The sequence below is a fragment of the Equus caballus genome, chromosome 16, assembly GCF_041296265.1.
Source record: "Equus caballus isolate H_3958 breed thoroughbred chromosome 16, TB-T2T, whole genome shotgun sequence".
Taxonomy (NCBI): domain Eukaryota; kingdom Metazoa; phylum Chordata; class Mammalia; order Perissodactyla; family Equidae; genus Equus; species Equus caballus.
Genome location: NC_091699.1, coordinates 17,834,733 through 17,861,402, shown reverse-complemented (window position 1 = coordinate 17,861,402; position 26,670 = coordinate 17,834,733). Strand labels below are relative to the sequence as shown.

The 26,670-nt window shown below is 56.4% G+C and overlaps 1 protein-coding gene across 17 annotated transcripts in view; it reads right to left on the bottom strand.

The window, feature by feature from the left end:
* Positions 1 to 26,670, bottom strand: part of ATP2B2 (ATPase plasma membrane Ca2+ transporting 2) — a 351,445-nt gene that overhangs the window by 94,096 nt on the left and 230,679 nt on the right. For all 17 annotated transcript variants that reach the window (XM_023619749.2, XM_023619742.2, XM_070236860.1 and 14 more), the window contains 1 exon segment: positions 23,108 to 23,594. In XM_023619749.2, coding sequence (XP_023475517.1) covers positions 23,108 to 23,306 — 199 coding nt within the window. In that variant the 5' untranslated portion in view covers positions 23,307 to 23,594.

Genomic DNA, 26,670 nt, shown 5'->3' with positions numbered 1-26,670 from the left:
CCTGGCCTCCGGCTGCCTTCCTCCATCACTGGCCATGGGACCTTGGGGGGCCTCCTCGCTCCCGACTGAGGGGCTCGGATCAGCTTTCTAAGGCCCTGCCTGCTTGAAAATGCTGAGGTCCTCCTGCACGCTTCTCTTGTAACCGGATCATTCATTCATGAAGCCGTTACCCTTGATAAGGGGCCTCCCAAGGCTGCTGGGTCAGCGCAGTGGCCCCGCACCCAGGGGGTGACTGAGCTGACTGAGGGAGGGGACGAACCCGCACTGTGTGTGGAACACTGAGAGGAGGGTCCCAGGGGTGCAGGGTGCCCTGTCGACAGCGTCACTTTGGTGCCAACCTCTCATCTCCGCTGTGCCTACTCTCTCTGTCCAGCAGCTGCCTGGCTGTCCTCCAGCCCTCGTCCCTCTGGGACGGCTCACGGCGCCTTCCTGGGGAAGTCACGCCTGAGCAGCCCCACCCTGACTGACGGCCCAGCCCGGCTGCCTCCTCCCCTCACAGAGCCATTAGGTGGTATTTTAACTGACTTTTCAGGTTACTTAATTTTGAGCTCCTGAAAGGCAAGGCCAGTGTCGTTTCATTTTGCATCCTTGGTTGTGGCTGGTACACAGTGAGCAGTCACTATGTGCTTGTGGAGGGAGGGAGGATGTGGGGGGAGATGGAGGGAGGCTAGAGGAAGGAAGGATGGAGGAAGAAAGGATGGAGGGAGGGGAGAGGGAAGGAGGGTGGAGGGAGGAAAGCAGAGGGAGAGAGGGGGAGACAGTGGCGGGGGGGGGGGGGGAGGCGCGCTGGTGTGAATCTACAGGAAACCCTCCTGACCAGCTCACGGACAACACCTGCTGCTTACTCTGTGTCGGCTCCTCCGCCAACTGCTCTTACCCGTAGGAACTTGTGTAACCCTCCAAGTGACTCCTTGTGGCAAGCGCCATTATCACCCCATTTTACACACAACTAGGAAGAGGCAGAGCTGGAATTGAACCCACGGAAGCTGGCTGAGCCGTGTTCTGAATTACTCTGTGTTTGGCCTCATTCATTCCTTCAGTAGACTGTGACCGTGCACTCTGCACTCCACCCAGCACCGGTCACACGCTCGTGAGCAGAAATGTCAGTTCCCGCGCTGCCGGGACCTTCTACCCCCACCTGGGGGCCTGACTGTGTGACGCTGCCACCGTCTGCTGCGGCAAAATCTTTTGGGAGCAAGTAGGACATGCACTTAATTTTGATCCTCTGGGCTTTGAACCACAGTATCCAATGACTAACCATGGCTCCAGCCGGACCACTTTCCAGCTGTGTGACTTGAGGCAAGTCACTCACCTTCTCTGGGCCTCTTGGGCTATAAAATGGAGAGATCCTGCAGACCCCAGACGGCTGAGGAGAGGGCTGTGTGAGGCAATGCATTCCACACGGTGGCTGGCCTAGAGTGGGCAACGACAATATTCTCTAAATTTACATTAAAGGACTTTGACCACATAAGGCCAAGAGCCTTGTCTACACTCTATGGAGGAGGAAACTGGGGCTCAGAGGTGAAGTGACTTGTTTGAGCTCATGCAGCTATTACTGGCATATCCAGGACTGGGCCCCAGGTCTGGAGACATCGAGACCCCATGATCTTGCTGCTCTGCGACACTGGCGTGCGTGGGCGTCTCTTTTGGGAACAGCTGACTATGTGCACCACGTAGCTGTCATTTATGTGGACGCTTAACTGCACACAGTTGGCTGTTCCTTTGTAATTTAAACGTTTTGTGTGTCTTTCCAATAATTTCACAAAGGCCACCTCTGTTGCTGCCTGTGCAACAAAGGAGGGTTGGCACCTCTTTCATTTCATGTACTGGGCACTTCCCGTCCAGCAGGAAACCAGCCACTCCCCTCCCTCGGGGCCTGGGGTGGTGGTGAGGGTGGCACCAGGGCTTGGTGAAGACGCTGCACTGACCAAGGCTCCCGCGAAAACGAGCCGCAGCGGCCATCAGGGGACACTGTCAGTGAGTCCGGCTGGAACAGCCATTGTCGTCAGCACATCCATCTACTGATTTGTGGCAAAACCCACAGAGGCCCCTCGAGAAACCTCCACTTTCTCTCCTAAGTGTCCTTGAGAAGAGAGAGAGTGCTTCCTTTAGCAAGCTGTTGCTGGAATTTCGCTAACTCTAAACCCTGGAGAAGTTGGCGTGCGTCTGGTTTTAGGTCTGGTTGAGGGCCCCCAGGTCCCCGGCCAGCCCCTTGGGGCATTCCTGCTGGGAGGTGCCTCCGTCCTCCTCTGGGAGAGAAGGGACGGTTTCTCTGCTGACCAGCCACGGCCCCGCTCTCGCCAGGTTGAAAGCAGGGACGCTGGAAGGCTGGCTGTGACGCTTTCTTGATAACTGGAAGGAGTCTGAGAACATTCTCCCTCTTTCTCCAGTCTGTGGAGGAGGAGAGGTCGCTGGGCCTGGTTGCCAGTGAAACCGCAGATGGCTCTGAGGCTGGTTCTTGCCCTAGTTTGCCAGACTGGAGCTCTTACCTGGAGGAGGCTGGTGGAGATGTCCTGTGCCTAAGGGCGGAGCCCAGCACACAGTAGGTGCTTAGTAAAACGCATGGAGCGGCTGGCTGGCAGGCCACAGACCCTGCAGCAGGCGGAAAGCACGTCCTTCCAGTCTTCACCAAAGAGTAACGCTGAACTCAGCTGAGAACAGCTCGGCCGCTCAGGAAAGTGCCCGAACTGCCCTCAGAAGATGATTACCCACAGGAGTGAATGCTTGTTCACTAACTGGAATGAATGCATGGCAATAGCTGGGTGATTTTGCTTGAATATATTTTTTTAAAACTCTTAAAAAGTTTAAGCATTTAAACTCTCTTAGCCTTCAAAGTCTGTCTCAAAAAAAAAAAGAGTTTAGAAGTTTACAGAGGGAAAAGTTCATGGTTCTGACCTGGACCTCAGGTGGTTTACACCGACCTTGACCTCGAGGGCTTGCTACCTCCACCTCTGCTCCTTCATGGCCCGTTCCCTCTTTTATTCTGGCTTTCTGAGGGGGGCCCAGGCTGAAGGCTCCCCCCGCTGCCCCTAAACAGGGGCAACAGACAAGTTTCATCTTGCATGTCAATGGTGATTGATTAATAGGGGCCACCTGGAGCTTGAGGTGTCTGAGTGCTGAGATTGATTGGTGATGTCTGCCACAGATGTGGGTTCAGGAAGTGGGGATTTGCGTTTCAGGTATCTGCTGTGTCCTGTCCTCTCTCTCTTTCAGTCCCCAGGCTAGGATTTCACCGGGCCCACAAAGTAGCTCCACTTGGTTATTTTGTCCCCATCTCCAACTCAGCAAGTCTAAGACCGACCTCTTTGTTTCCTTCAGATCTATTCCTCCTTCAGACCATATTGATCAGCTTCCTTGATATTTCCTGGAATTGACCTTTCCTCTTCATTCTTGAGGTCATTATCTGACTTCGGGCTCCCAGCATCTCTCGTTTGGCTCTTCCCGTCATGGCTCCTTAGTGGGTCCCACTCCCAGTCCCACCACCTTCTGACGCACGATATACACTCACTGCTCTGATCTCCCTTAAGTGCCCGTTATGGAATTTACTTCTCCATTCTGGAACGTTCCATGGCTCTAACTGCTCAACAAACAGTGTGTAACATTCTCCGCTCGACAGTTAAGACCAACCTCCCTCAGCCCCCATTCGTTCACTCCCCTGTCCTTTCCTCTTTGTTCACATATTTGCTAAACAAACGTTTTGTGATCGCCGTATCCAAGACGTCAGATATGCGTTGTCTCCTAAGGACATGAAGATAAATGGCACCTGACCTCTGCTTCGAGGAGCTCACGGCCTGGGGTGGAGAGAGACCCCTAAAAACTTAATTCCAATCCGAGGTGATAGAATGCACCTGAAATGCCTCTCTTTCCACTTCAGTCCTTTTCCAGGCCTGGTCTGTCGCCTCTCTGGGATCTGCCTCGATGCCCTCTCCCAGCATCCTCTTCTTCTCTCTCGTAGTGCCTGCCACACCTGGTAGAAATTGTGATAGCCTGTTCAGGCCTATCTGCCTCCACTCCCTTCCCACTAGCCTGAGCTCTTTACCTCATTTCTGCATAACGTAAATTGTCCAGCGCACAGTGGGGCCACAATAAGAGTTGAACTGATTCAGCTCCAGTTTTTGAGTAAATCTCTCGTGTGTTCTGTTCTTCCTCGCTGACCCCCAATCTGCTGTCTCAGACGGGCCGTCCGTTCATTTGCTTTGCTGCTGAGCTTGGGGCCGGACGACCTGGCTCTGCCACTGACAGGTTGGGCATGAGAACCCCAGGCGCCTGAGTTTTCCCATCTTTAAAATGGGGCTTATGACAGTACCCACCTCATAGGGTTGTCGTGAAGACATGATGAGTTACTGTGCTTAGGACAGTGTTTGCCACGTGGTAAATCTCTGGGCCACTATTACGGTCGTAAGGACTTTCCCTATATACGGGGATAGGTCCTTCTCTTTCTTTTTCCTTTGGGGCTGAACCCATTTAATATTTGTTGGGAGTTGTCACCTCTCCTGCTTGCATCTATTATGTAGTTTGTCCCCCTCCTTGTGAGTCCCTGGGGCTCTCCTTCCTGGCTGGGAGGGTCTGGTCCTGGGGGGCTGTGGAGAGGCAAGAGCGGGTGGACCAGCCACCTCTGTCTGGAAAGAATCATCACCCCACTGCTCACGGGGTCACACCTGGTTGCCCAGCAACCAGGAATGCACATCTCTCCCACAGCTTGTAATTTTACGGGAAACAAAATGTTCCCGAGGAACCCTCAAATCACATTGCCTGGAGCTCTGTTCAGCCGGAGGCCCAGCAAAAACCCAAAATGAACAGAACAAAGCACCAAGACCCTTGAGGGACAGGGCACTGAGCTGGGAGACTGGAGCAGGCGTTCCGGCCACACCCTCCCCTGGCCGGCAGGGCGATGCAGAGACCCTCACCCAGGTGCGGGTTTGAAAAGTGGCCTTGTCACCTCCTCACTGGCTGAGCCATCTCTCCTACCCTCGCCTGCTGGAGTGAGGATTTAGTACCTGCTTTGCGGGGCCATGGCATCGTGTCACCCCCCTGTTCTCAGCCCCCCGCGGCTGCCTCACTTTAGAGGGGGAACCCATGCTCCTCCTGAAGGTCCCCTCGTCCTGCTGCTCACTCCCCTGGCCTCACCTCTCGCCGAATGCCCCTCAGGGCCCCCCTCCCAGCCTTTGCCCCTTCCACATGGCAGCCTCCCTCTCATTCTCCAGGTGTCCTCTGCCTCCGGGTCCCAGGGTCTCAGAGGGTCACTCTGTTATCCCGACCCCAGACCCTTGCTTATTTCCTCCAGAGCCCTTATTACGATGGACAATCGCAATCTCGCTCCCATTTACTTGGCGTTTTGCTTGCCACCCGCGCTCGAACGCAGGCCCCACAAGGGCGGTGGCATTGACTGCTTTGTTCACTGCTGGCTCTCTCCCCAGGGCCCAGAGCCACGTCGAGTACACAGTGAGTGCTCAGGACACATCTACTGAAGGATCGAATACACAGACGAAAGCTTTCCCAACGCCCAAGCTTAGTAGGTGTCCACAAGCCTCCTTACCCTTCGCTCACTTTAGGCTTTTCCGCAAAGCGGGGGAGGGGGGACGACACCCTTAAATCCCGCACTGCTTGCTCCCACTTCTACTGGGGGCGATTCTTTTTAGATATTTATAGCAAAAGGTAAAAACACCCTTTAACTGAGACACACGCTAGCAGAAAATCATCCCTGGCACTTTCCAGGGACAAAACTTCAGGACGGAGCCGGCATGACGTGTGCCAAGAGACTCTGAAATTTAAATACACGAAACAGGGTGAGGGGAGGACACCTGAGATTGGAGGGCATCTGGAACACACGGAGAGAGCGGCATGGGCCGGGCAGGCCCGGGCTCGGATGTCACCTCAGCAACCTGTTGGCAAGTGACCTTGAGCACACTGTGCCTCAGTTTCCTCATCTGTGAAATGGTGATAATACTGCAATGAGAGGCCATACATAAAGGGCAAGGCCCCCCACCCCCAGCGCTTGGAATTAAACCTCAGGGTTGGGACCCGGCCCCCAGCCCCCAAGGGGTCTCCACCTGCCTCCCACATCGAGGCTGTACTTCGTCTGTCACTGGGCCGAGGTCTGAAGCGCGGCTGGCTCCCTGAGACGGTAATTGTTAGGACAATTTAGGAAAGCCTTTGGGGGCTACAGAAAAGTTGGCAGTTCCAGATCAAACAGCCGGCTGTCCCCGGAGCCCGTCATCAGAACATCAGAGGGACAGTCTGCAGCCTGGCTCTGCATGAACTGCTGCGGTCAAAAACCTGATTATTCCAAACCCCGGTGCGCGCTCGCTCCGCACTTTCTCCTTGTCTGGGTAATTAGATCTCCCAGGACTTCAACAGGATGCTGGCGGCTCCGTGCCAGCTCGCGCGTCCTTGAGGCTGGCAAGGGGGTGGCAGGAGATGAGTCTCTGCTGATCAGATCACAGCCCCTCCCAGCTGGTGCCCTCCCCCTGGGCACGACCTCTAGGTGGGGATGAAAGGGTGACATTGGAGACAGAGGGAAGGAGGCTGGGCTGGGCGTGCACAGGGAGGTGGTGCAGACACTGCCGGCGGCTTTGGCCAGGGTTAGATTCCCCGACATCCCTGTGGTCCCCAGGCCGAGCTGGGCTGTAGGTTCTGGTCGTGGGGAGGTGGACTGGGGAGCCCTCAGCACGCACATATGCATGCAATCATCACTCAGGTTTTCATTTACTTAGAATCCCTGCTGGGTGCCGGGGTTCAGTGGCGGATGCAACTGCCCTTGCCCTCAGGAAGCACAAAATCCAAAAGCCTAGGACGTACTGCCTACCCACCAATATGCTATGGCCACCTCTCTCAAGCGGAAGGAAAACACTTTAGCCCTTTAGGAGCGGAGCCCAAGTGCTGTAATTCACAAAGCTACCGTCAGGGTCCTACAGTTTGCCTCCAGGGGATTTTTTTTTTTTTTTTTCCTGCAATGGGGTTTGGCCAGGAGTCTCCCACAGGCCTATGCCTCCAGGATTGGGCCACAGTTTTGTGACTCCTTTTTCTCACTGAGCACACAGTTTAGGCCTCTTGGGACCTGGTTCTCTCCCAGCTGACAGCTCCAGCTTCTAACAGACTCGAGGGCTCTTTTTCTGATGCTGTGATTTCTCCAAACGCATCCCAGCCAGGAAAGAGGTGGGGGGAGGGGCACAGGGCCGGGAAAGTTAGGAGACCCAAAGACAGGTCCCAACTCTGTCACTCACTCGCTGTGTGACCCTGTGCAAGTCCTTTGTGAGCCTCAGTTTCTTTACTATAAAATGGGAGGCTGAAAATACTTATCTCCCAAAGCAGGACTGATATAAAAAGAGATCATCAAGGTTACAGGGCCTGGCAGAGCCCAGGAAATGGACAGAGGGGATCTGACAACACTGAAGAGCAGGAGCCCCACCAGAACTCACCCTCAGGCAACTGCGGAAAGCAATTCTTAGGCATCCGGCACATCAGCTGAACCTCAGGTTAAATGTCACCTCCACAGGGAAGCCCTCCTTGACTGCCCCCTAAGCTGCCCCTCCCCTTAGTCATTCTCAAAGTCCTTATCCACCTGATATTGTCTTGTTCATTTATTTGTTGCTATTTTTTGCTGGACTCCCATAATCTTTGTGGGGGATGAGGATCTTTGTTCACTGCTGGATCCCTAGTACCTAGGATAGCATCTAGCATCAAGTAGGTGATAATAAACGCTTCTTTAAAGGACAGATGAATTAAAGGAATGTAGTGATTCTCAGCCAGAGGGTGGGGCATACCCCGCCAGAGGATGTGTCAACATTTGGCAGGGGTAGTGAGGGGCAGGGCATCTATAGTCTCAACATTATAATTATCATTTATTTTCAGTTACAATCTTCAATTTATTCTGGAGTCCCAGATGGCATTAATGGAGGAGCAAGCTCTGCAGTTTTAAAGGAAGCTCTGGTTTTCTATAGGCTGGGGACTCTGATCTCCTGTTCCTGTCCTTGAGGACCCTGCTAAAGGGTGGCGGCTGGATCACACCATGCTTGCAGGCCACAGTGAAGAGTTTAGATTTCATTCTAAGAGCATTGGGAGCCATTAGGCTTCCAGCACGCGGTGGCACAAGTTGCTTCATATTTAAGTTTACTCTGGCCACTGTGGGGAGAACAGCTTGGAGACGGAAAGGATAGAGAAGGGAGGGGCTTACACATCCATCATTCTCACTTAATTTTCCTAGCAACCCTGTAGGTAGGCATATCTAATCCACTTTTCAGACGAGGAAACTGAGGCCACACAGCAAGTGAGTAGAGTTGCTGACATGGGACCCTCAGTTGGTGCTCCACGTCCAGGCCCTAAAAGGCTCCAGGGCTAAAAGCCTCCAAACCCTAGGTCTCGGATTTTGGGCTCATCTTTTAGAGTCCACGAGGCCCAGACCCAGAGGCCCTTGAGAACGTAGCCGGCCAGAAGGAGGCAGATGAGGGAGCTCTGGAAAGCAGAATCAAGTTCTTGGCCATCCCGTTGACAGATGGGGTGTCTGCCTGTCCCCCACCCCATCCCTCCCTCTCATATTTGGGCCTGACCTCCAGAGTGTTTGGCAGCAACTGAAAACTCCCAGGCTTTGGGGCCAGAGTACCAGCACCACTCTGTGGGGACCACAGGGCCCTAGGGGTGCCCTCCATCCCTGTGTGACAGCCGCTTAAGGGCTCGAGGTGTGGCCCCATCCAGGCCCAGGGTTTTACTCCCACAGGTGTGTGAGTCGGACAAGTGAGTCACTCCTTCTGTGTCTCTGTTTCCTCATCTACAAAATAGGGATAATAGAGGCATCTTGGCATACCACTTTGTCCAAGGTGGTCACCAGCTCGGCTATTACTGCAGGACAGGGCAGACTTCCCCGTGGGCTCCCTTCTGAACTGGACCACCTGGCCTGCCCTAGGTTGAGCCTTCTGCTGGCCACCAGATGGTGACCAGTAAGGGGGCAGCTGGAGGAGCTCAGGTGGGGGTCTGGTTCTTCACTTTGGCCATCTGTGGCCATGAGCCAGAGACATGCAGCCACAAGAGGGCTCCAGCATCCTCCTGTGGGGTTGACGGGGTCCCCAGGACATCGTGGATTCACTATGGCGTCCTCCTGCGGGGTTGACGGGGCTCCCAGGACATCGTGCATTCACTACAGCGTCCTCCTGCGGGGTCGACCGGGCTCCCAGGACACCGTGCATTCACTACAGCGTCCTCCTGCGGGGTCGACGGGGCCCCAGGACACCGTGCATTCACTAGGCCTAGGATGCCCACTCTGCCTCCAGTGCTGAGAGGAGGCCTCAGGTCCAGAGGTACTTCTCCCACACGTGGGCCACTCCCACCTCCTGAGGGTCCCTACTCACCCTCGCCTGCCCTTAGGGGAACTTGAGAACACTCTGCCCTAAGATCCTCTTCACTCGGGGATGTCTGTGTCCTCCTGGGAGAACCTCTAAGGAGGCCTCTCAGGCAGAGGACGGACGTTTCATTCACTCATTTCCCTCCCTGGAGAAGGTGGGGGCGCTGTGTGGGTAGGTGGGGGGGCAGCCGTGCTGCTCTGAGCCCACTGCCTCTCCTGGCTGGTCCTTCGGTTCACTGATGTCAGGATTAAGCCCCGGACTCTTTTTAAAGACTCTGGGACTGTAAGCAATGATGATTTTTGTTTTTTTGTTTGTTTTTTTTTTAAAGCGTGTGTAAGACGTTTACCTGCACAGCAGTGCTTGGCACCGAGTGACACAAGGACCCAAAAAAGGCCAGAGAGGATTTCTCCTCACCCCACATTCCCCAAAGGGACATCTGTAGTGTCAGTCCTGCCATCTGTGCCTGCACGTCCCAACTTCCCTCTGGAGAACCGAGCTAAGTCTTCCAGCCTTTGCCCCAGCTTGGGGGGCCACTCCCAGCTGCCAGGGACCGTCCTCACAGGCGCGGCCAGCTCCTGCTGCTCACCCCGTCCGCCTTAGCTGACCCTCCTAAGAAGGATGTCCCCCCAAGGCACAAAGACGGGCTAAGAGAGACACCACCGCCCCTGATCTCACCCCGCGGCCCCAGCCCCGGCCCCTCGGGATGTTTCCTTGCAGCCTCCTCCCTGCCTCTGTCTTCGTGGCGCCGTCGCCACGCGCAGTGCAAAACCCCGCTCTCTTCACATGGCCTGCTTTAAAGAGCCTCATCCATGCTGCTCCACGTTCCCTGTAACTGTCATTTTCCTACTGTTCCGTGAGGTACATGGAGAAGCTGAAAGGGGCTTAATTGCTCTCCTAATGTTGGGCATTAAGGAATTACTTTTTTTTGTTGTTTAAATATAGCACAGGGATGTGGTTAAAAAAGCTGGGACTGAGGGTTGAGAGGCCCGAGTTCTCATTCGGTTTTGTGCCAAATGGCTGTGTGAGCTTGGGCAAGATCCGTCCCTCTCTGGGCCTCAGCTTTGTAAACCTATCATATGTTAACACTGATGACGATGATGACAATAGTAACAATAATAAAGGCTGCTTCCTTTCTCTGCGGGCTTCCTGCACTGTGCTGTGTGCTCTCATTTGCACCAGCTCATTTATTCCTTACAGTGGCCCAGGAGTAAGTGCTTTTTCACAGATGAGTAACCAGGTTCCGAGAGGTGAAGTCATTTGCTCGGCACAACACAGCGAAGAAGGAAGCGGCACAGCCGGGAGTCAGACCCAGGACGTCTGCTGCCTGATGTGCGGGTGGCATTGCTACCTCCTAACACCCACTGGGGAGGGGTCTCCAGACAAACGTGGCCACACAGATTGGAGCTCGTCTGCCCTCACCACCGTCCTCGTCTGGTCCCGTTTACGCCCCCACTTTACAGGAGAGAAGCTGTGGCTCCAAGTGCAGAAGTGACTGTCTCAAGGGAAAACGTTCTGGTTGAACTGTGTTCCCCTGAATCCACAACTTGATGTCCTAAGTCCCAGGACCCCAGCATGGCACCATAGCGGGAGGCAGGGTCACGGCAGAGGGGAGCAGTGACTAAGCAAAGACGAGGTCATTAGGGTGGGCTCTAGTCCGACATGACTGGTGTCCTTACAGAGGAAACGTGGACACGAGACAGACACACACAGAAGGAAGACAGCGTGAAGACGCAGGGAGAAGACGGCCACCTCCGAGGCAAGGAAAGAGGCCTGGAGCCGACTCTCCCTCCAGGCCCGCAGGAGGACCAAGCCTGCCGACGCCCTGATCTCCCAGCACAGCCTCCAGACTGGGAGACAGTGTGTGTCTGCAGCTGAGCACCCAGTCTGTGCTCTTTGTCATGGCGGCCCCGGAAACTCAACCATAGCAAGGAAGGGATGGGCGAGAGAGCTGAGGGCCTGGGGGAGGCGGGAGGCTGTGACGGAGGCCAGGGAGGAGGCACGTGTGTCCCCTTCATGACGTCCAGGGATGACTCGAGGGCCCCAGCCCTGGGTCGGGGCCTCACCCACTGTGCGCTTGGGCAGGTCCCTTCCCTCCTGGGCCTCAGTGTCCCCATGTGCACCCTGGGATTGCTGGATAAGATGCTCCCTGAGAGCTGTTCCAGACCTGTGGTCCTGTGGATCCATGAGTCCCTCAGGCCCTCATCCCATCCGCTTACTGACTCAGCTGGTATAGAGGCGGAGGGTAGCCCCAGGGAATGCTCCATTCTGCTCTTGTGTCCAGCAGAGGTTTCCAGGAGCTCATCGCACAGCCTGCCCTTGAGGCTGTTACTCCTTCATTGTCCTCTTTGAACCCTTTCAGTGGCAGCTCCTATGTCTGACTGCCTATCCAGTGTCAGACACCCTGATCATGCCCTACCTGCAGGTGACCCTCTCCTTCTACTTCTCTTACTTTTGCTTTGCCTGCTGCTTGCTCCCTTGTAGCTGGGGTTCCCTAAGGACCTGTGCTTGACAAGGGCCCCAGGTGAATTTACTCCTGCACGCTTATGAAGCATCTTCTGTGCTGGATGCTGTTCCAGGTGGCAGGATACAGCAGTGAATGACACAGGCCCAAATCTCTGCCCCCCTGGGTAAGTGGGGGCTTGTTAGCAGAGACAGGACTTCCCTATAGACATCTCTGTCATCTGGATGTTTCATCCCCAGCCCAGCCTCTGTCCAGGGCTCCAGGCCCACTGTCCTGTCCCCAGGCAGGGGAATGCCTGGTGCTCAGCACAGACCTCCCACCTCACCCGACACCGCTCCTCTCCTCGTTGGCCCCGTTTCTGCCACAAGTGGCCAGCAGCTGTCTTGAAAACTGAGTCTGTGTTGACACCCCTCCCCGCTGACCACCTACCACAGGCTGCGTCCCGCTGCTCCGCGCCCTCTCCTCTGCATCGCCAGTCCCCGTCCCTGGTCCGGCCCTGTCACCTCATTCCAGACGCCTCTCCCCACTCCCCACGGGCTTTACCCCTGGGGTGTCTCCCCATTCCACACCCAACTCACGGCTGCCGGACCAAGCGTCCCAGCGACACTCTCCTCTGCCCAGGAGTCGGCAAGGGCTCCCTCCTGCCTCTGAACTTAAGCCCAAACTTTTAGGCTCGGCAGTCAGAGCTTTTCAAAGGGGTCCCTACTAGAGACTCTGCAGCTATCTGCCTGCGTCCAAACCCACGTCCTCTACTTGTTAGCTGTGTGAACGTGGGCAAGGGATTTACCTCCTCTGTGCCTCAGTTTCCTCTTCTGTAACAATGGGGTTGATACCAGTGCCTACCTCATAAGGTTGCTGGGAGGATCAAAGGGGGTAGTGAAGCTCTTAGGATGGTGTCTGGAACACCTATAGTGTGCGATTGCTCTTAATTATTATCACCACTTCTAGTCCCTTCCTCCCCGAAGCCCCAGCCAGACAGAAAGATCGGCTCTTCCACTACACACCCTTCTTCTTTGCCTCCGTGCCTTCGTCCATTCTGTTCCCTCTACCTGTGTGCCCTTCCTACTGCAAACCTCGTCTGCCCCTCAACATCTTGCCCGAGTACCGCCTCCTCCGTCAGCCCTCCCAGATCCTCCAGCTGGAAGGGCTCACGCCCACCTCTCAGCCCCACGGTATCTTGTCTAAAGCCGTCCCACAGAAACAGCAGAGTCCTCTCTGCTCAGGAACGGTCCCTGGAACCATGTGCTGGGACCATGGAAATGTCAAGGGGGCCACCCTGTGGGGTGGAGCTGGAGCTGACGCCGGCAGGCGGGGACCAGGGAACCATCGGCTGAGCTGCTCATTTCCACCGACTGTAAATAACTCCAGATCTGAAACCACAGCAGAGGCTTGGATCGCGCCAGGGGGAGTAAGATAATCGTTGTGGGGTGAGGGGGCCCTGTATAAATAACTTCCCTGCCCCCTCGGGGCCTCTCGTGTGACAGGCGGGCCGCAGGGAAAGGCTGTGCAGCGTCCTCCAGCTGAACTCAGGGCCTCTGTGGGACCCAGGCTGGGTGGACAGCTGAGGTTGTCCTAGCACTAGAGAGGGTCCAGGCTGCAGTACTGAGCAACATCTCTCCCCCTCAGCCCACCCGATGGTTGAGGAAACCGAGACTCAGGGAGGTGATGTCATCAGAAACTGGTGTCCAGGCCCCTGGACCTCTGGGAGCCAGGGAACTGTGGCCAGGGGACACGCACGGGCCTGTGGAAGCCTGTGGGTAGGGGTCTGAAGCCACGTGGTAGGGACGGGCTGTGACGGGGCCTCAGCCACAGCCCAAGGCTCTGAGGTCACAGCCTTTCAGGGGACAGAGAGCTGGGGTCTGGCTGCGAGTCGGCCACCCTTTGCAGTCTGATGTCTGGCTGCGGGGGTGCTGGGGCTCACAGTTCCAGAATGGCTGCGTCTGGAGGAGCCTCAGAGACCAGCAGAGCCGTGCCCTGTATTTCCCACATGGGGAGACAGAGGCACAGGATTGGGGAGGAGCTTGGAGGGGGCCCCAGTCAACAAGGACCAAAGTCAGACTGGTCCCCACCTGAGTCCTCCCAGCTCAGAGCGTCCTCTCACACAGGTGAGGGGACTGAACGTCCTTTTCCTGCACCCCTGGGGGGCCCAGCACACGAGGCCTGACCACAGCTGGGGGCAGGGAGGCGGCTGCAAGACAACCCGCCCCCTCCACCAGGGCCCTGCGGGCCTGCACCCTGTGTGTTTTCCCTTTTAATCCACAGACCAGTGTGGACCCCGGGAGCTGGACACGCCCCAATCCATTCGACAGATGTCAGACCCGAGGCCTGAGAACTTATGTAACGTGGGCCCCAACCCAGGCTTGGAGACACTCTAGTTTAGCACCTTTCTTCCAGCATCGGAAGTTTCCAAAATTCTTTTCTTTTCTTTTTTCTGAATGCTTTGTTAAAAAAAAATCTTACCAGATGCTTCCCCATGCAAAACAGATAAAAAAAGGAGCAGCCCTGGTACACGGTGGGGCAGGACGCCCAGAGCCCCACCCACTCAGCATCTCCCTGCCTCCTGCGGAACCCCAGGGAACCCAGTATGAGAACTACCTCCCAAGCCTCAGCTTCCCTGTGTTTAGCCAGTTCTTTGGTTTACTGGCCCTGGAGAGGAGCTGTGTTCAGGGCCTCCCCCTCCCCGAGCTCACAGCTCAGTTAGCACTCATACGGAGAGCATTATCACCCAAGCTGCACACACAGCAGGAGAAAACCAACAAAAACCAGAGTCTAAAAATCAGTCCACAGTCTGTGGGCTGGAGTCCTCTGCCCTTTAGATACAGCCGAGGCCCCAGGCTCAGGGGATTCCTCACTTCTCCCCATGCATGGCCAGTGCTTGCCTCAGGGCCTTTGCTCATGCTGCTTCCCACCGCTAAGAATGTGCTCTCCTCCCCATCTCTGCATATTCTACTCCTTCCTGTCCCAGATTTGGCTCAGAGGCAGCCTCTCCCAGTGTGGCCTCTGGTCAGGCAGGGGTCGCCCCCTCCTCCGAAATTCAGCACGCTCCCTCTTGCCGCAGAGTTATTTTTGTCAACAGGAGGCAGTAGATTAAGGAGGTTACGTGTGCACACTCTGGAGCGAGCCTGCCTGGGGACCAGTCCTGGCTGGGCCCCTCGTTCGTGGCGGTGCCCTGTGCCTCGATTTCCTCATCTGTAAGCTGGGGACACGAACAGCTCCTGCTTCACAGGGGTTTGCAAAGATTAAACGAGGCGATGCCGCAAAGCTTCTGCAGAGAGCCTGGCTGGCCGTGAGTGCTCAGGCTGGGCTAAGAGTCTCTAGCGTCTGTTGGACTGCCGTCACGGCCAGGAACCAGCAACACAGCTAGACGGGGAGAGTCTCTGGGCGGCGGCAGGTTACAGCCCAGCTCTGCCTCCCTCTTTCCTGGGCGTCTCTGGGGAGCCCTGGAGGGGACAGGCTTCTGGAGGGGCTCCTCCTCGCCCCCTCTGGCTGGCCTGAGTCCTGGCCCCCGCCCGGCTGCCATCTTTCCTGCTGGTCCCTGCCTGCTTCTGCGCCCCTGAAGCTGTCTCCTGTCTGAAAATCTTCCCCCTCTGCCCCTGCTCCTTGGACCCAGAGGGAAGATCCTGGAAGGCTGTCCCGGCCCTGTCGCACCAACGCTGCTCCTGAGGAGCAGACGGAACCTCTCTTCCCAGAGGAACAACGTGGCCCAAGCCTGCACATAGTAGGTACACAACACATACTGGTTCAACAAATGAATGTGTGTCAGCCCACACCTCTGCCCGGCATGGGAGAGGCGGAGGAAGCACTGGGGATGTGCATTGAACACCTGTATATGTTGGTTCCGGGAGGCGGGCACTATTTTCATACCATTTACAGGTAGGGAAACTGAGGCTCAGAGGGAGGGAGTGACTTGCTCCAGGTCTTGGTGGCGGAGCTGGGACAGTCCAGAGTTAATGCTCCTCTCATTCCTTCTCTTTTCTGAGCACGCGGCAGGCACTTAGCGTCTAGACCACATTTATTCTGCAAAGCAAAGATGCTTTCAGAGCAAGAATCGGGGCCCGCGTCCTCTCAGAGCCTTCGTTTCCCGCTCCAGGAGCTGCTGTGAGGACCACGCAAGTCGATGCGTCGCAAGGGCCTGGCCCTGATGAGTGTGAACTCAGGGAACCACAGTCACGGGGTGGCTTCGGCATTTAGACTTTTGTGTGATGGGTCTGCCTCCCCCACCGCCCACGTCCCCCACCCCTCTGGGTGCCTGGCTGTCGAAGCTTCTCCCAGGCCCAGCGGCGCCATCCGTGGGCCACAAAGTCCCTCTCGTCCTGCTGGACTCCATGCGGCGGTCAGCTGGAGGTCAGGCCCTCTCCCTCCCCGTCCTGCCTCCCCTGGCCACCCCAGGCCCGAAGGACGGCTTGCCCAGCAGACTCGGCTGCCCCGGCCTGGGAAACGGAGAGCAGGCCTCAGTCAACGTGTGGGTTTGTTGGCGATTCGCAAAGACGTGCGGGTGGCATTCTGGAACGCGTCCACACGTGAGTCATCAGACCTTCACAGAAAGCTGTGCTTTTAAAGGATTTATTTTTCCTGATTGGGGTGTGTGTGTGTGTGTGCGTGCGTGTGTGTGTGTGTGTGTGTGTAAGCACTGCAAATCCAATACTGGGTGGACTTTTTTCTTTCTAACCCAGAGCCTCGCGCGTGCCATCTAAGCCCACTGAGCTGCCCAGATAAGATGCCTTTCTCTTCTCCACCAATTTACACTCAGCTTGTCCCTTAAAGTCCCTGGTGTGGCACCTGCCCTATGACACTGGCACCGGCCCTTTACGCATGTTACCCTGACCCTTACAGCAACCGTATGAGAGAGGCACTGTTATTATTCCCGGGCACCAATCAGGAAACTGAGGCACAGAGAAGTTAGACAACCGGCCCAACGTTCCACAGCTGGAAAAGAAGCGGAGCCAGGATTCGACCATGACACCAAGTTGGGCTCTTCACTTCTGGGACACTGGCTGTGGACCAGCCTCGCCCGGACAGGCCCGGCTTATGCCCACGACCCTGGGTGATTATTCCCAGGGCTGCGGTTTGGCTGTGGTCACTCCGAATCTGATGCTCCTGGATCCGGCCCTTCTCCCCAGCTGCCTCCTTGATTCTGTCCTTTCTCGCCCTCCGGGCCGAGCACCCCTCAGAGGCATGGAGCACGGCTGTTCTTCACCCAGGCCCTCCTCAGCATGCGCACAGTAGGGGCCCTCCACACAGTAGGCCCACAAGCATACGTGGCTTGTCCTCCATCCCCTGCGTTTCCCCAGTCTCCATGTGATCTGAGGGACCAACCCGCCCGCTCTGGGGTGAGCATGTGAGCTGGTCCGACCTATTAGCCGAGTCCATCCTCTGGCCACAGGGATGGTTCAAGACTGGCCATGTGACTCCAGGTGGCCCAGTGAGAGTCTGTTCTCAGACTTAAAGGGGGGCACCCTGAGAAAGAGGTGCCTTTAGCTGTGGGGCGGCTGGGATGGGAGGCTGTTAGCCTGAAGTGGCTGGGGCCCCCATGAGGTGAGGGCCTGCCTGAGAATGAAGCCAACGCAGAGGACGGTGGAGGCGAAAGATGGCAGGAGAAGGATGGACAAAGGTCTGCTGCAGCACTGGAGGCCCTGGATCCAGCCACGCCTGACGGCAGAACAGCCCCTGGACTTTTCAGTTGCACAAACCAGAACATCTCATTTTTGAATAAGCCAGTTTGAGATGAATTTCTGTCAAATAGAATCCTAATAGATAGAAACCGTCAGCAAATACCAGAAGATGAGGATTCTTTTGTAGAAAACTTTCAAAGCAGTTTCGACTCACTATCTCAAAATGGCAGAGGGAAGTAACACAATGCCCGTTTTACAGATAAGAAAACTGAGGTCATGAGCCTGCTTGGTGACAGAGGCGAGTCCAGGAGGTCTCCCCTGTCTCAGTGCCTTCCGTCCTCCAGCCCTGCGTGCATCTCTGAGCAGGCGGCTTCCTTTCCTGAGCCTCTTAAATACCGTGATGAGTTTCTCTCCTCCAGGCATCGCACCTGCCACAGTCCTGGGCCGGAAAACGGAGCCTGGGTCACTTCATATGAAGACCTGGGGGGAGGCGCTCTTGCTCATCTCTGGCCAGGCTGCGAACTCCCCACATGGACCCCGTGTCTGAGTGGCCCCCAGCTTCACCCTGCCTGGGACACTGCTGGATCTGTGGCTGCCTCAGTTTCCCTGTCTACCCCTTAGGGCCCCAGCAATCCTTGCCGAGACGGAGCACACAGAGAAATAGGGTGGCACAATGACAAACGGAGGCCCCCACTCTCCACTTTCACACCCTCCCCTGTGCCCAGCTGGTGGCGGCTCGGGGATGACATGGACCCCGCCAAGTCCGAGAGGCGTTCTCACTTAACGTCACGTTTATGCAGCACGGGGCGCAATCCCCACGGTCTGTCTCCTGTCCTCCCCCCGCCCCTCTCTCTCCTCCACTCGGGCAGGCTGTAGGATTCATACAAAATTAACCGGAGGTTCCGTTTCACAACACTCCCAAGTATCCGGTTCCTCCCCCGCTGCTGCCCCATCTTCTTTGTTCCCTTTTCTCCCCCACCTGGAAACACGCGATGCGGGAGCACCCCATGGGGCCCGTCCCAGGCCCTGTCTGCCAGCTGAGGAGCAGGGTCAGGAAGTGAAGGATGAGGGCCGTGCGTGCCCAGCAGCTCATGACAGCACCACTCTGGGCTCGGGGAACAGAAGCCAATGGTTCCACGGGTGACACAAGGTGTCCTGTGTCCTGTCCCCAGGCTTCAGGGAGTGGCCGGGGTGTCCCCCCCCACTTCTTTCTCCTTCCCTTCTTCCTTCCTGCCAGCATGTCACAAACCCCCGGGCACTGCACCAGGAGGAGAGTAACAAACAGTTCCTGCCTCCAGGGTCTCAGTGGCCACCCCAACTCCCACGACCCATCTTTCCAGACTCACTGCGAAGTCGTCTACTCCGGGAAGCCTCCTGTGACAGCACAGTAACTCTCTGTCTGGCACCGTCTTATTTAATTGCCCAATTCTTTCATGCATGTTGTTTCTTAAAAGAGTAGTTAGGGACAATAATAACAATGACAATGAGCATCATTCTGTAAGTGTCTGGGGTCTGCCATACTCGGCACCGAGGCCCTCCTGTGGATTATCCGATCCAACACTCACACATCCTGTGAGGTGGGGGCACGATCACCCCCACTTCACAGATGAGGCAATGAAGGCTCGGAGAGGTTACCCTGAGCTCTCCCAGTGTCCCTTGAAGAGTAAGCCAGTCAGGGTTCCAACCCGAGTTTCTGGGGCTCTACCATCCTAGGCTGGAAGGGTGTGGAAGGAGAGGGAGCCAGGAAGGACAAGCAGGGAAAGGCATTAGCAGAATGGAACAGAACCAAGAGCGGGAGAGGAAGGGAATGGAGCCCAGATGCGGGCGAGGCCCCCTTGGCCTCACAGGGGCCAGGTTTCCTTCAGGTGGAAAATCCAACAGTGCCGGCCCCTGGGAGCTGAGTCCATGGCCTGTACTGGCAGCACACAGAGCCCTGGGTGGGAGCTTATTTCCACTGCTTCAAACCCCCTCTATCACTTGCAGAGACCTTTCTGGCTAAATTAGCTGATGTGACCAGGAAGGCTGATTTATGCGTAGCCCGAGCAGCTTCCTGTAGGGTGACTCAGAGGCCGGGCTCCCTGCCCACGTCAGCAGATTAGGGGCAGGGGGTGCGGGGAACAGCCAACCTGAATCCTGTCTGGAGCTGGCACAACCCCAGACCACGTGGCTATTAAGTTGGGGGCTGGAGGCCAAGCATTTCTTTAAATTAGAAGCGGGCCAAACAGGGCAGGTCAAGTGCTGCACATGAGAGAGAACAAAGCAAAGCTCCCCGGTGGCCCCCACGCAGGCGCTCATCAGTCAGAGAGTGGCCTCAGAGGACCGTTCCCAGGTGCACACCCTGGGCTCGGGGCCGTGGAAACACCTGGTGTGATGGCCGGCGGGGCTGTTGTTCAGAGTTTGCTCTGATGTGAACCGTGGTGCCGACGTCGAGCCCCCGGCTCCCATCTGTAAAATGGGATAACCACCCTGCTTCCAGGAACACGTGTAACCAGGAAGCAGGACAGCCTGGTGAGCAGCGTTGCACCACTGGGGACACTGGCCAGGACACTGCAAGAGTCAGACTCTGGCTGTTCTGGAGAATGTGACTGCTTCTTCCAGAGGAGCGATAATCACAATGAAAACAACAAGGGCCGACAGTGGTTGAGCACTTATGTGCGGGGCACTTGCCCTGACCTCATGCAATGCTCACGGCCCCTTTTACTGATGGGGAAACAGGTGTCTGGTCTCCAAGGCTGATCCTAGCACGCAGCACTGCCCAAGCGTCAGGTGCTGTCCTAAGCTACCTCACCTTGTCCTCACCGTGACCCTATGAAGCAGCCACTGTTACTGTCCCCATTTTGCAGAAGAGGAAACTGAGGCACAGAGAGGTTGAGTAACGTCCCAGAGCTGGTAAATGGCAGAGCGGGATTTGAACCCAGGCTGCCCAAGTCTGGGGTCTGCAGCATTATGCTGTTCCGCCCCTCCCCAAGGCTCTTGCAGCTCCACTGGGAGGTCCCTTCTGGGACCAGTGCGTCAGAGGCTCTGGGGAATCCTCCTACGCACTCTCCTCCTTCTCGGGATCTTTCCCATTGGAGATCTCATTTGGTCACAAAAAATTAGGGAACCAAGGCCTGGGGAGGTCAGAGAAAAGGCTGAAAGCTGCACCCACAGGGCAGACGAGAGGCAGAGCTACAGACAAAGCTGTCATCATTCTTTCCACTTACAGATGAGAAAACCGAGGCCCCTTCATTTTTCACATAACGCCTGACTTCTTGCAGCACACCGGTATTCGATGGAATTCTGTCTAAGAAACGCTGCTCTCTGCCATGCTACATGCTTTCCCTTCTCTTTCCTTCATGGCCAAAGTTGAACACCTCCTCCAGGAAGCCTTCCTTGACCTTCACAGCCCACCTGCCTCACCTCTCCTCTGAGCTCCGAGGCCTTGCTGCTCTGAGTCTGGATTATCTACTCAGACGTCTGAGCTGCTCCCTGTGGGCTGGGACTCAGTGGCCATGTCTCAGGGTTTTACTGGGCAATTATCCATCCTCCTCTGTGCTAGGCTCCAGGCTGGGCAACAGACGTAGAGAGGAGAGGGGCAGGACTCCTGCCTCAGTGTGCTCATGCTCCCCAGAAGGACACAGGGGACACAACGAGCCAGCTGGTAATGGCCCTGCACAGCGCCGGAGTGCAGCCACACACTGCTCCACGTCCCAGGGTCTGAGAGCCCGTCAGGTGGGCGGGGAGGGCAGACGTCTTAACCCGGGGTCCATGGCCTGGCTTTGAGGGGCTCTGTGAACCTGCCGACGGTGTGAGCTCCATCTGTTGCATGCACTTGGCTGTTTTTCTGCGGAGAGGGGCCATGGCTTCCATCAGGCCCTCAACAGAGTCCGGGGCCCAGAGACACTTGAATTCCTAACTCAGGAGACTCTCCTGGTCCCACACAAAAGGCAAAGACCACGGACCCACCCTGCTTCCCAGCAGGCCATGTGTGCCGACCTAACGGCAACAGGGAGCCTGGGCCATCCTGCCACAGACTGGTGGTCGCACAAGGCTGGCCCAGAAGCCCCCAGGCGGAGCCCGCTGCCTTCTCAGGGCCCCATGTGGGCCTTCTCAAGCCCTGACCTAGACTTGCACAGAAAAGATGCTTCCCCTCTTTCCACCCTCCCTGACAAAACAAAACTAAACACCGAGAAAGAAAGGTGTTTCTAAACCGCCCGGGCTCAGCACGCGGGCCCGAGTCAGAGATGGCAGCCAATCTGCGATGGAGGACCAGTCTTAGCTTTTCCTCCTGACCCAAGAGAGGAGGGCCCCAGACACAAAGGGACACGGACACCCAGAGCCACCAGGCACAGCGGGTGTGGGCACAGCAATCACTGGGTGGACCGCTTGGCCCCAGCTGGGCGGCTGGGTCCACAAGCAGCCTGGGCAGGAAATGGGTCCAGGGTTGGCGCCCACCAGTGCCCAGGCACAGGGGCTGGAGTTAGGGGACAGTGTAGGAGAGACGTCCAGTCTCAGAGTTCTAAACTGTCATATGGGGATAATAATTCAGATACATGGGGAAGGGACTGCCACTCACTCTCCTTAGAATAATAATGGCTGCCACTTATTGAGTGCCTACTGTATGCTCAGGCCTCCACTAGGCACTGTGAGGTAGGCACTGGACCCATTTTCCAGAGGAAGAAACTGAGGCTCGGTGCAGCCTCTTTGCACAAAGTAGGAGGATTGGGGAACGCCAGGCGGAGCCTCACATCCACGTCTTTTGGGTTCATGTCGGGAACTCTTCTCCCTCATGTGAGGGGAAGGCCTGAACTCTGAGCTCTGGTGCCCAAGCTGGGCTGGTTTTTCTTCTCTCGGCCTCGTGGCAGATGGCCTGGCTTTTGTCGCTCCAGAGGAGCCCCAGGAAGCTGAGATCCTCTCTTTCCAGAGGTCCCAGGCCTGCTCATTTTGGCAGTTGCAAGAAAGCCCCACACTCATCTCCAGGGCAAGACACACATGGGCATCTGCCACCCTTCCCGTGACAGCCCATCTTACTGCCTGTGCTGTCTGCCCAGCTGATCCGCGGCCCACGGCCGCCCCAGAACCCCGACCAGAGCCAGGATTTGGGACAGTAGAACATGACGCAGCCCAGCGGCACGGGTTGGGGAGCTGGAATTGGCTGTGTGGCAACAATGCGGTGGTCTCAGGCTCAGGCTCAGATGAGGGGGGTCCTGGGGTCTGGGGAAGGGAGGGCGAGGCTGGGGGGCTGGACCCCAAAGTCCAACCACTGTGGACTGGGTGGAGCCCTGCCTGAGCCTGACTGCAGGCAAGCAAGGTGTGGGTCCTCTTCGGGCCCCACCTGCCTCCCTCCCGGCCCCGCCTTACAGTCTGGGCACCTCCCAGATTTCCAGGACGGTGAGCGACGCCTGTGCCAGTGGTGAGCTGCTATTTCGTGTTGATTCTGGCACCTGGTTTTAGAACATAGCCTTGACCCAGCTCTGTTCCCGCTGTGCTCTCTGCAGGTGTTTTGCATCACACCTCAACCCAGGATGGTGAGAAAACAGACTCCTCTTCCCTGACCCATCCCAAGGGGCTGACCCTCAGCCAGAACACACTAGAATGGCTATACTGGCATTTCAGCTGTGTCCCAGGCATGCTTGTGGTTAAATATGAAATCGCCCCTGGGGCCTACTGACATGGCAGCTGTCAGGGCCACAGCCTGGCTTCGAGTCTCCCACACCTACCTTCGACAGGTGAGGTTTTGAGGCGCCGGCAGATGGCTTCGGTGTCCCCATACGTCTCCTTGATCTTGACCACGGCCTCGGTGCCCCGCAACTCCATGAGGGAGCGCAACTCCTCCATTGTGCACCCAAACTCGCCCCCATGGCTCGACTCATTTCTTTGGTTTTTGGAGTAAAAGTCGCTGTTGGTCATGTCACCCATGTTTGCCGCAGTCCCTGCTTGGGGTGGGACTGAGGGTCAGCGCCGGACCAGAGGCTGCAGGGCGATGGCTCCGTGTGGCTGTCCACAGCACAACCTCACTGGACGGCTGTGGCTCCTGGCTGCCGACTCCGGGTCCCAGGGGGCGGGGGTGGCTGAGGCGGGCTGGCGACAGCGGTGGCGAGCTCCAGGGGCCAGAGGGGCTCAGGGCTGTAAACCCAGGAGTCTCCATTCAGTGGGGCCCATGCTGCTCCCTGGAGCTTGCATCTACATGGTCAGGGGTGGCCGCTCCTGTGGGGGCAAGCACAGAGTGGTGATGGGGTCAGGAGCTGGAGGCCTCTTGGGAAGGTGCTCAGGAAGGCCCAGCCTGCACATGCTTGCACACACACCACCCCAAATAACACCCACTGCACACACACACACCCTGACACGGGATTTTCATGCAACGCCCCATTACACTGGAAATACAAATGTACCAGGGCACTTCACAAAACACCACCCCCGAGGCCCAGCCTAACACACCCTCACAACACACTCAGCTCTCTAACTACATAACACGCTCACTTCACAACACACACCCTGGGGTACACACACTCTCAGACACACACAGCTCAGGGTGCCCTGCAACACTCAACTCACCTACTTTTAGGGCCCACCCCACTGCCATACACACATGACAATACACGGCCCCCCATGCACACTGTCACACACAGTCACACCTCTAGGCACACATCTTAACATGCCCACCTCCTTCCCTCAGAAGTGCCTGTGCTCACAGCCCCTCTGCACACACAGACCCTTATATCTCTCACCGTCCTCAACACGTTTACACATATCCCATGCCCACACAATCTGGGGCACACCCCACAAGTACATAGCTCTCAGGCTCCCCAGCAGAGATGCTCCCCCATCCAAGTTACCTATATCCGCAGATATACACTATTCTCCCCACTTGGGTCCCACAGGCATGGGGATGGGAGGGAGCCGCCCATCTCCACCGGCAGCCCCTAACAACACTGATCAAGGCGCTCAGCCTGGCCAGAGAAGCCAGCTCAGGCATATTCACCAGGACGTCCCTGAGCTCACAGCTTGGCCCCCAGTATGAGGTCGGGTCCACAGAGCCCTCACCTTGGGCTCCCCACAGTCCAGCACCATGGACAGCGGCTGCCACGTCCCTCTGACCGTCCAGGATGAGCAGGGAGTGGCGGCTTCTCTGCCTGCCAGGCCACCCTGCCGGGAATGCGGCATCGGCGGGGCTGCCAGGAGAGAATCTGATCCGTCCCGACACCCAACACCGGTGGCCAAGTCCCGGCAAGCGTTGGGTGACAAAGGGCCCCTGCTGAGCTCGGCTGGACCTGGCACGAGGACTGGCCCCGCCCAGCAGCCGTGGACAGCTGGCCATCCCAAGTGCAGGACAGTGAGGAGAAAGGGGTTGGGGGAGCAAGACGGGACTGAGCTGTCTCTCCAGTCCCCCCTTCTCCCTCTCCTCTGCCCCCTCTCCCTCCTTTACAACTCTTTCCTCTTGCAGAGAAGTTTAGAGCAGGTGGCATTTTAAAGTTAATCTCATTTTCCCAGTGAGGAAGCTGAAGCTCAGAGAGAGAAAGGAACTTGTCCAAAGCCACACAGAGCAAGAGTGGAGGGAGCCCAGAGGTCGGCTGGTCTCCTGACTCTCAGCCCGGGGCTCCTTCCTCTTGCCCTAGGGGGCGCTCCCTCCATTCTCTCTGAAGAGTCGAGGCTGGAGAGTGGACTGTGCCCGACAGAGGTGAAGGACCTCTGATTCCAGGGTCTGGAATCAGAGCAGCCCGGGTGCAAATCTGAGCTCCCCGAAATCCTGGCTGTGGGACCCTGGGCAAGTCTCTTCACTTTCCGAGGCTTGGTTTCCTCACCTGCAAGACAAGAGCCATTTTCTCCTGCCCCCCTGCTACCTCCAGCTTACTGGGAACTAATTATAAACCATGTCCAAATCTGGTGTGTTTCCTCCTCGGCTACAGGGCTTCCTAGCTGTGGGCCAGGGGGGGCTGGAGCCACAAGAGAGCCCTGTCATGCCTTCCAGGAGGGCCTTTTTCCCAAGGTGGCAGGAGGAAGCCTTATTTTCACACTGGGGCTAACATGTATCTTAAGGAATAGAACCATAAAGCAGACAGGATGCCTCGAGCAGAGACACGAGATGAAAGAAAGTGTCATTTTGGGTTCCCAGCCCATTCCTGCAGGAGCACTCATGCCCCTTGGCCACCCGAGCATGTACCATGCCTGGAGCCCATGAATTCTGACCCCAACAGAGTGCCCCTGGGAGGCGGAGGGGAGGCAGGGACCAGGGACACCTGTGTGTAGAGATGCTGTAGAAGTCAGCAGTCGGGGCTCCAGAAGCCACAGTCTCTGGGTTCAAATTCTGGCTCCTCCACCTCCCAGCAGAATGGGAGATAAATTAACTTTAGTTTCATTATCTTAAAAGAGGGAGAAGGAATAATAGTATCTATCTCACAGGTGTTATGAGGCTCAAAGGAGTTATGGAGAATACTTAGAACTGAGCTCAGCACACGATAAGCACTCAGTGATTATTGTACATATTGCTAACCCCTACCACCACTTTATGAGATTGGCAGTCTCGTTATTCCCATAGAATATATGGGCAAACTGAGGCCAAAAGAGGCGAAGTAACTTGCCCGAGGTCACACAGCGAGCAAGCAGGAGAGCTGGGATTAGAACTCGGGCAGTCTGCATCAGAGACTCACTCTTAATCAGGATGCTCTGCCACCTCCCCTGGTGCATCTCCCTCACGGGGGTTCTTACGATGCTTAAATGAAGTGCCGGATGCGAACAAAAGTGCTTGTGAACCACAAAGGACTTTCTAAACCCGAGGCGCTGTTTTCTCTCTGTCTCCCTGCTACCTGCGGCATGGCTCATGGGCACTGATAATTACATCTCTGCCAGCACGAGCTATGAGAATCGTTAGTGGTAATTATATTTGTGATGACAATAGAAGGCATGAGGTAATGGGCTTCTGGTGACTTTTAATGATTATTGTGTTAAGAGGAACAACGATCTTCAACCATCTATCCATGCATCTACCCATCCATCTACTTGTCTGTCCATGTGTCCATCCATCCACCCACCCATCCATCCATCCATCCTTCCATTCATCCGTCCAACCAATAATTGTGTTTCGGGAACCTACTCCACGTCAGGCACTGGATAATCCAGACATGGTCCCTGCCCTCCAGAAGCTGACACAGGGGAAGAGGGCCAATTAAATCAGTGACTTCTATAACATGACGGGTTTGGCATGAGGGGAGTCCCAGGTGCTGTGGACATTTAGAGCAGGAAGATCTGACCCGGCATAGGGTATCAGGAAAGATGTTTCCTCTCA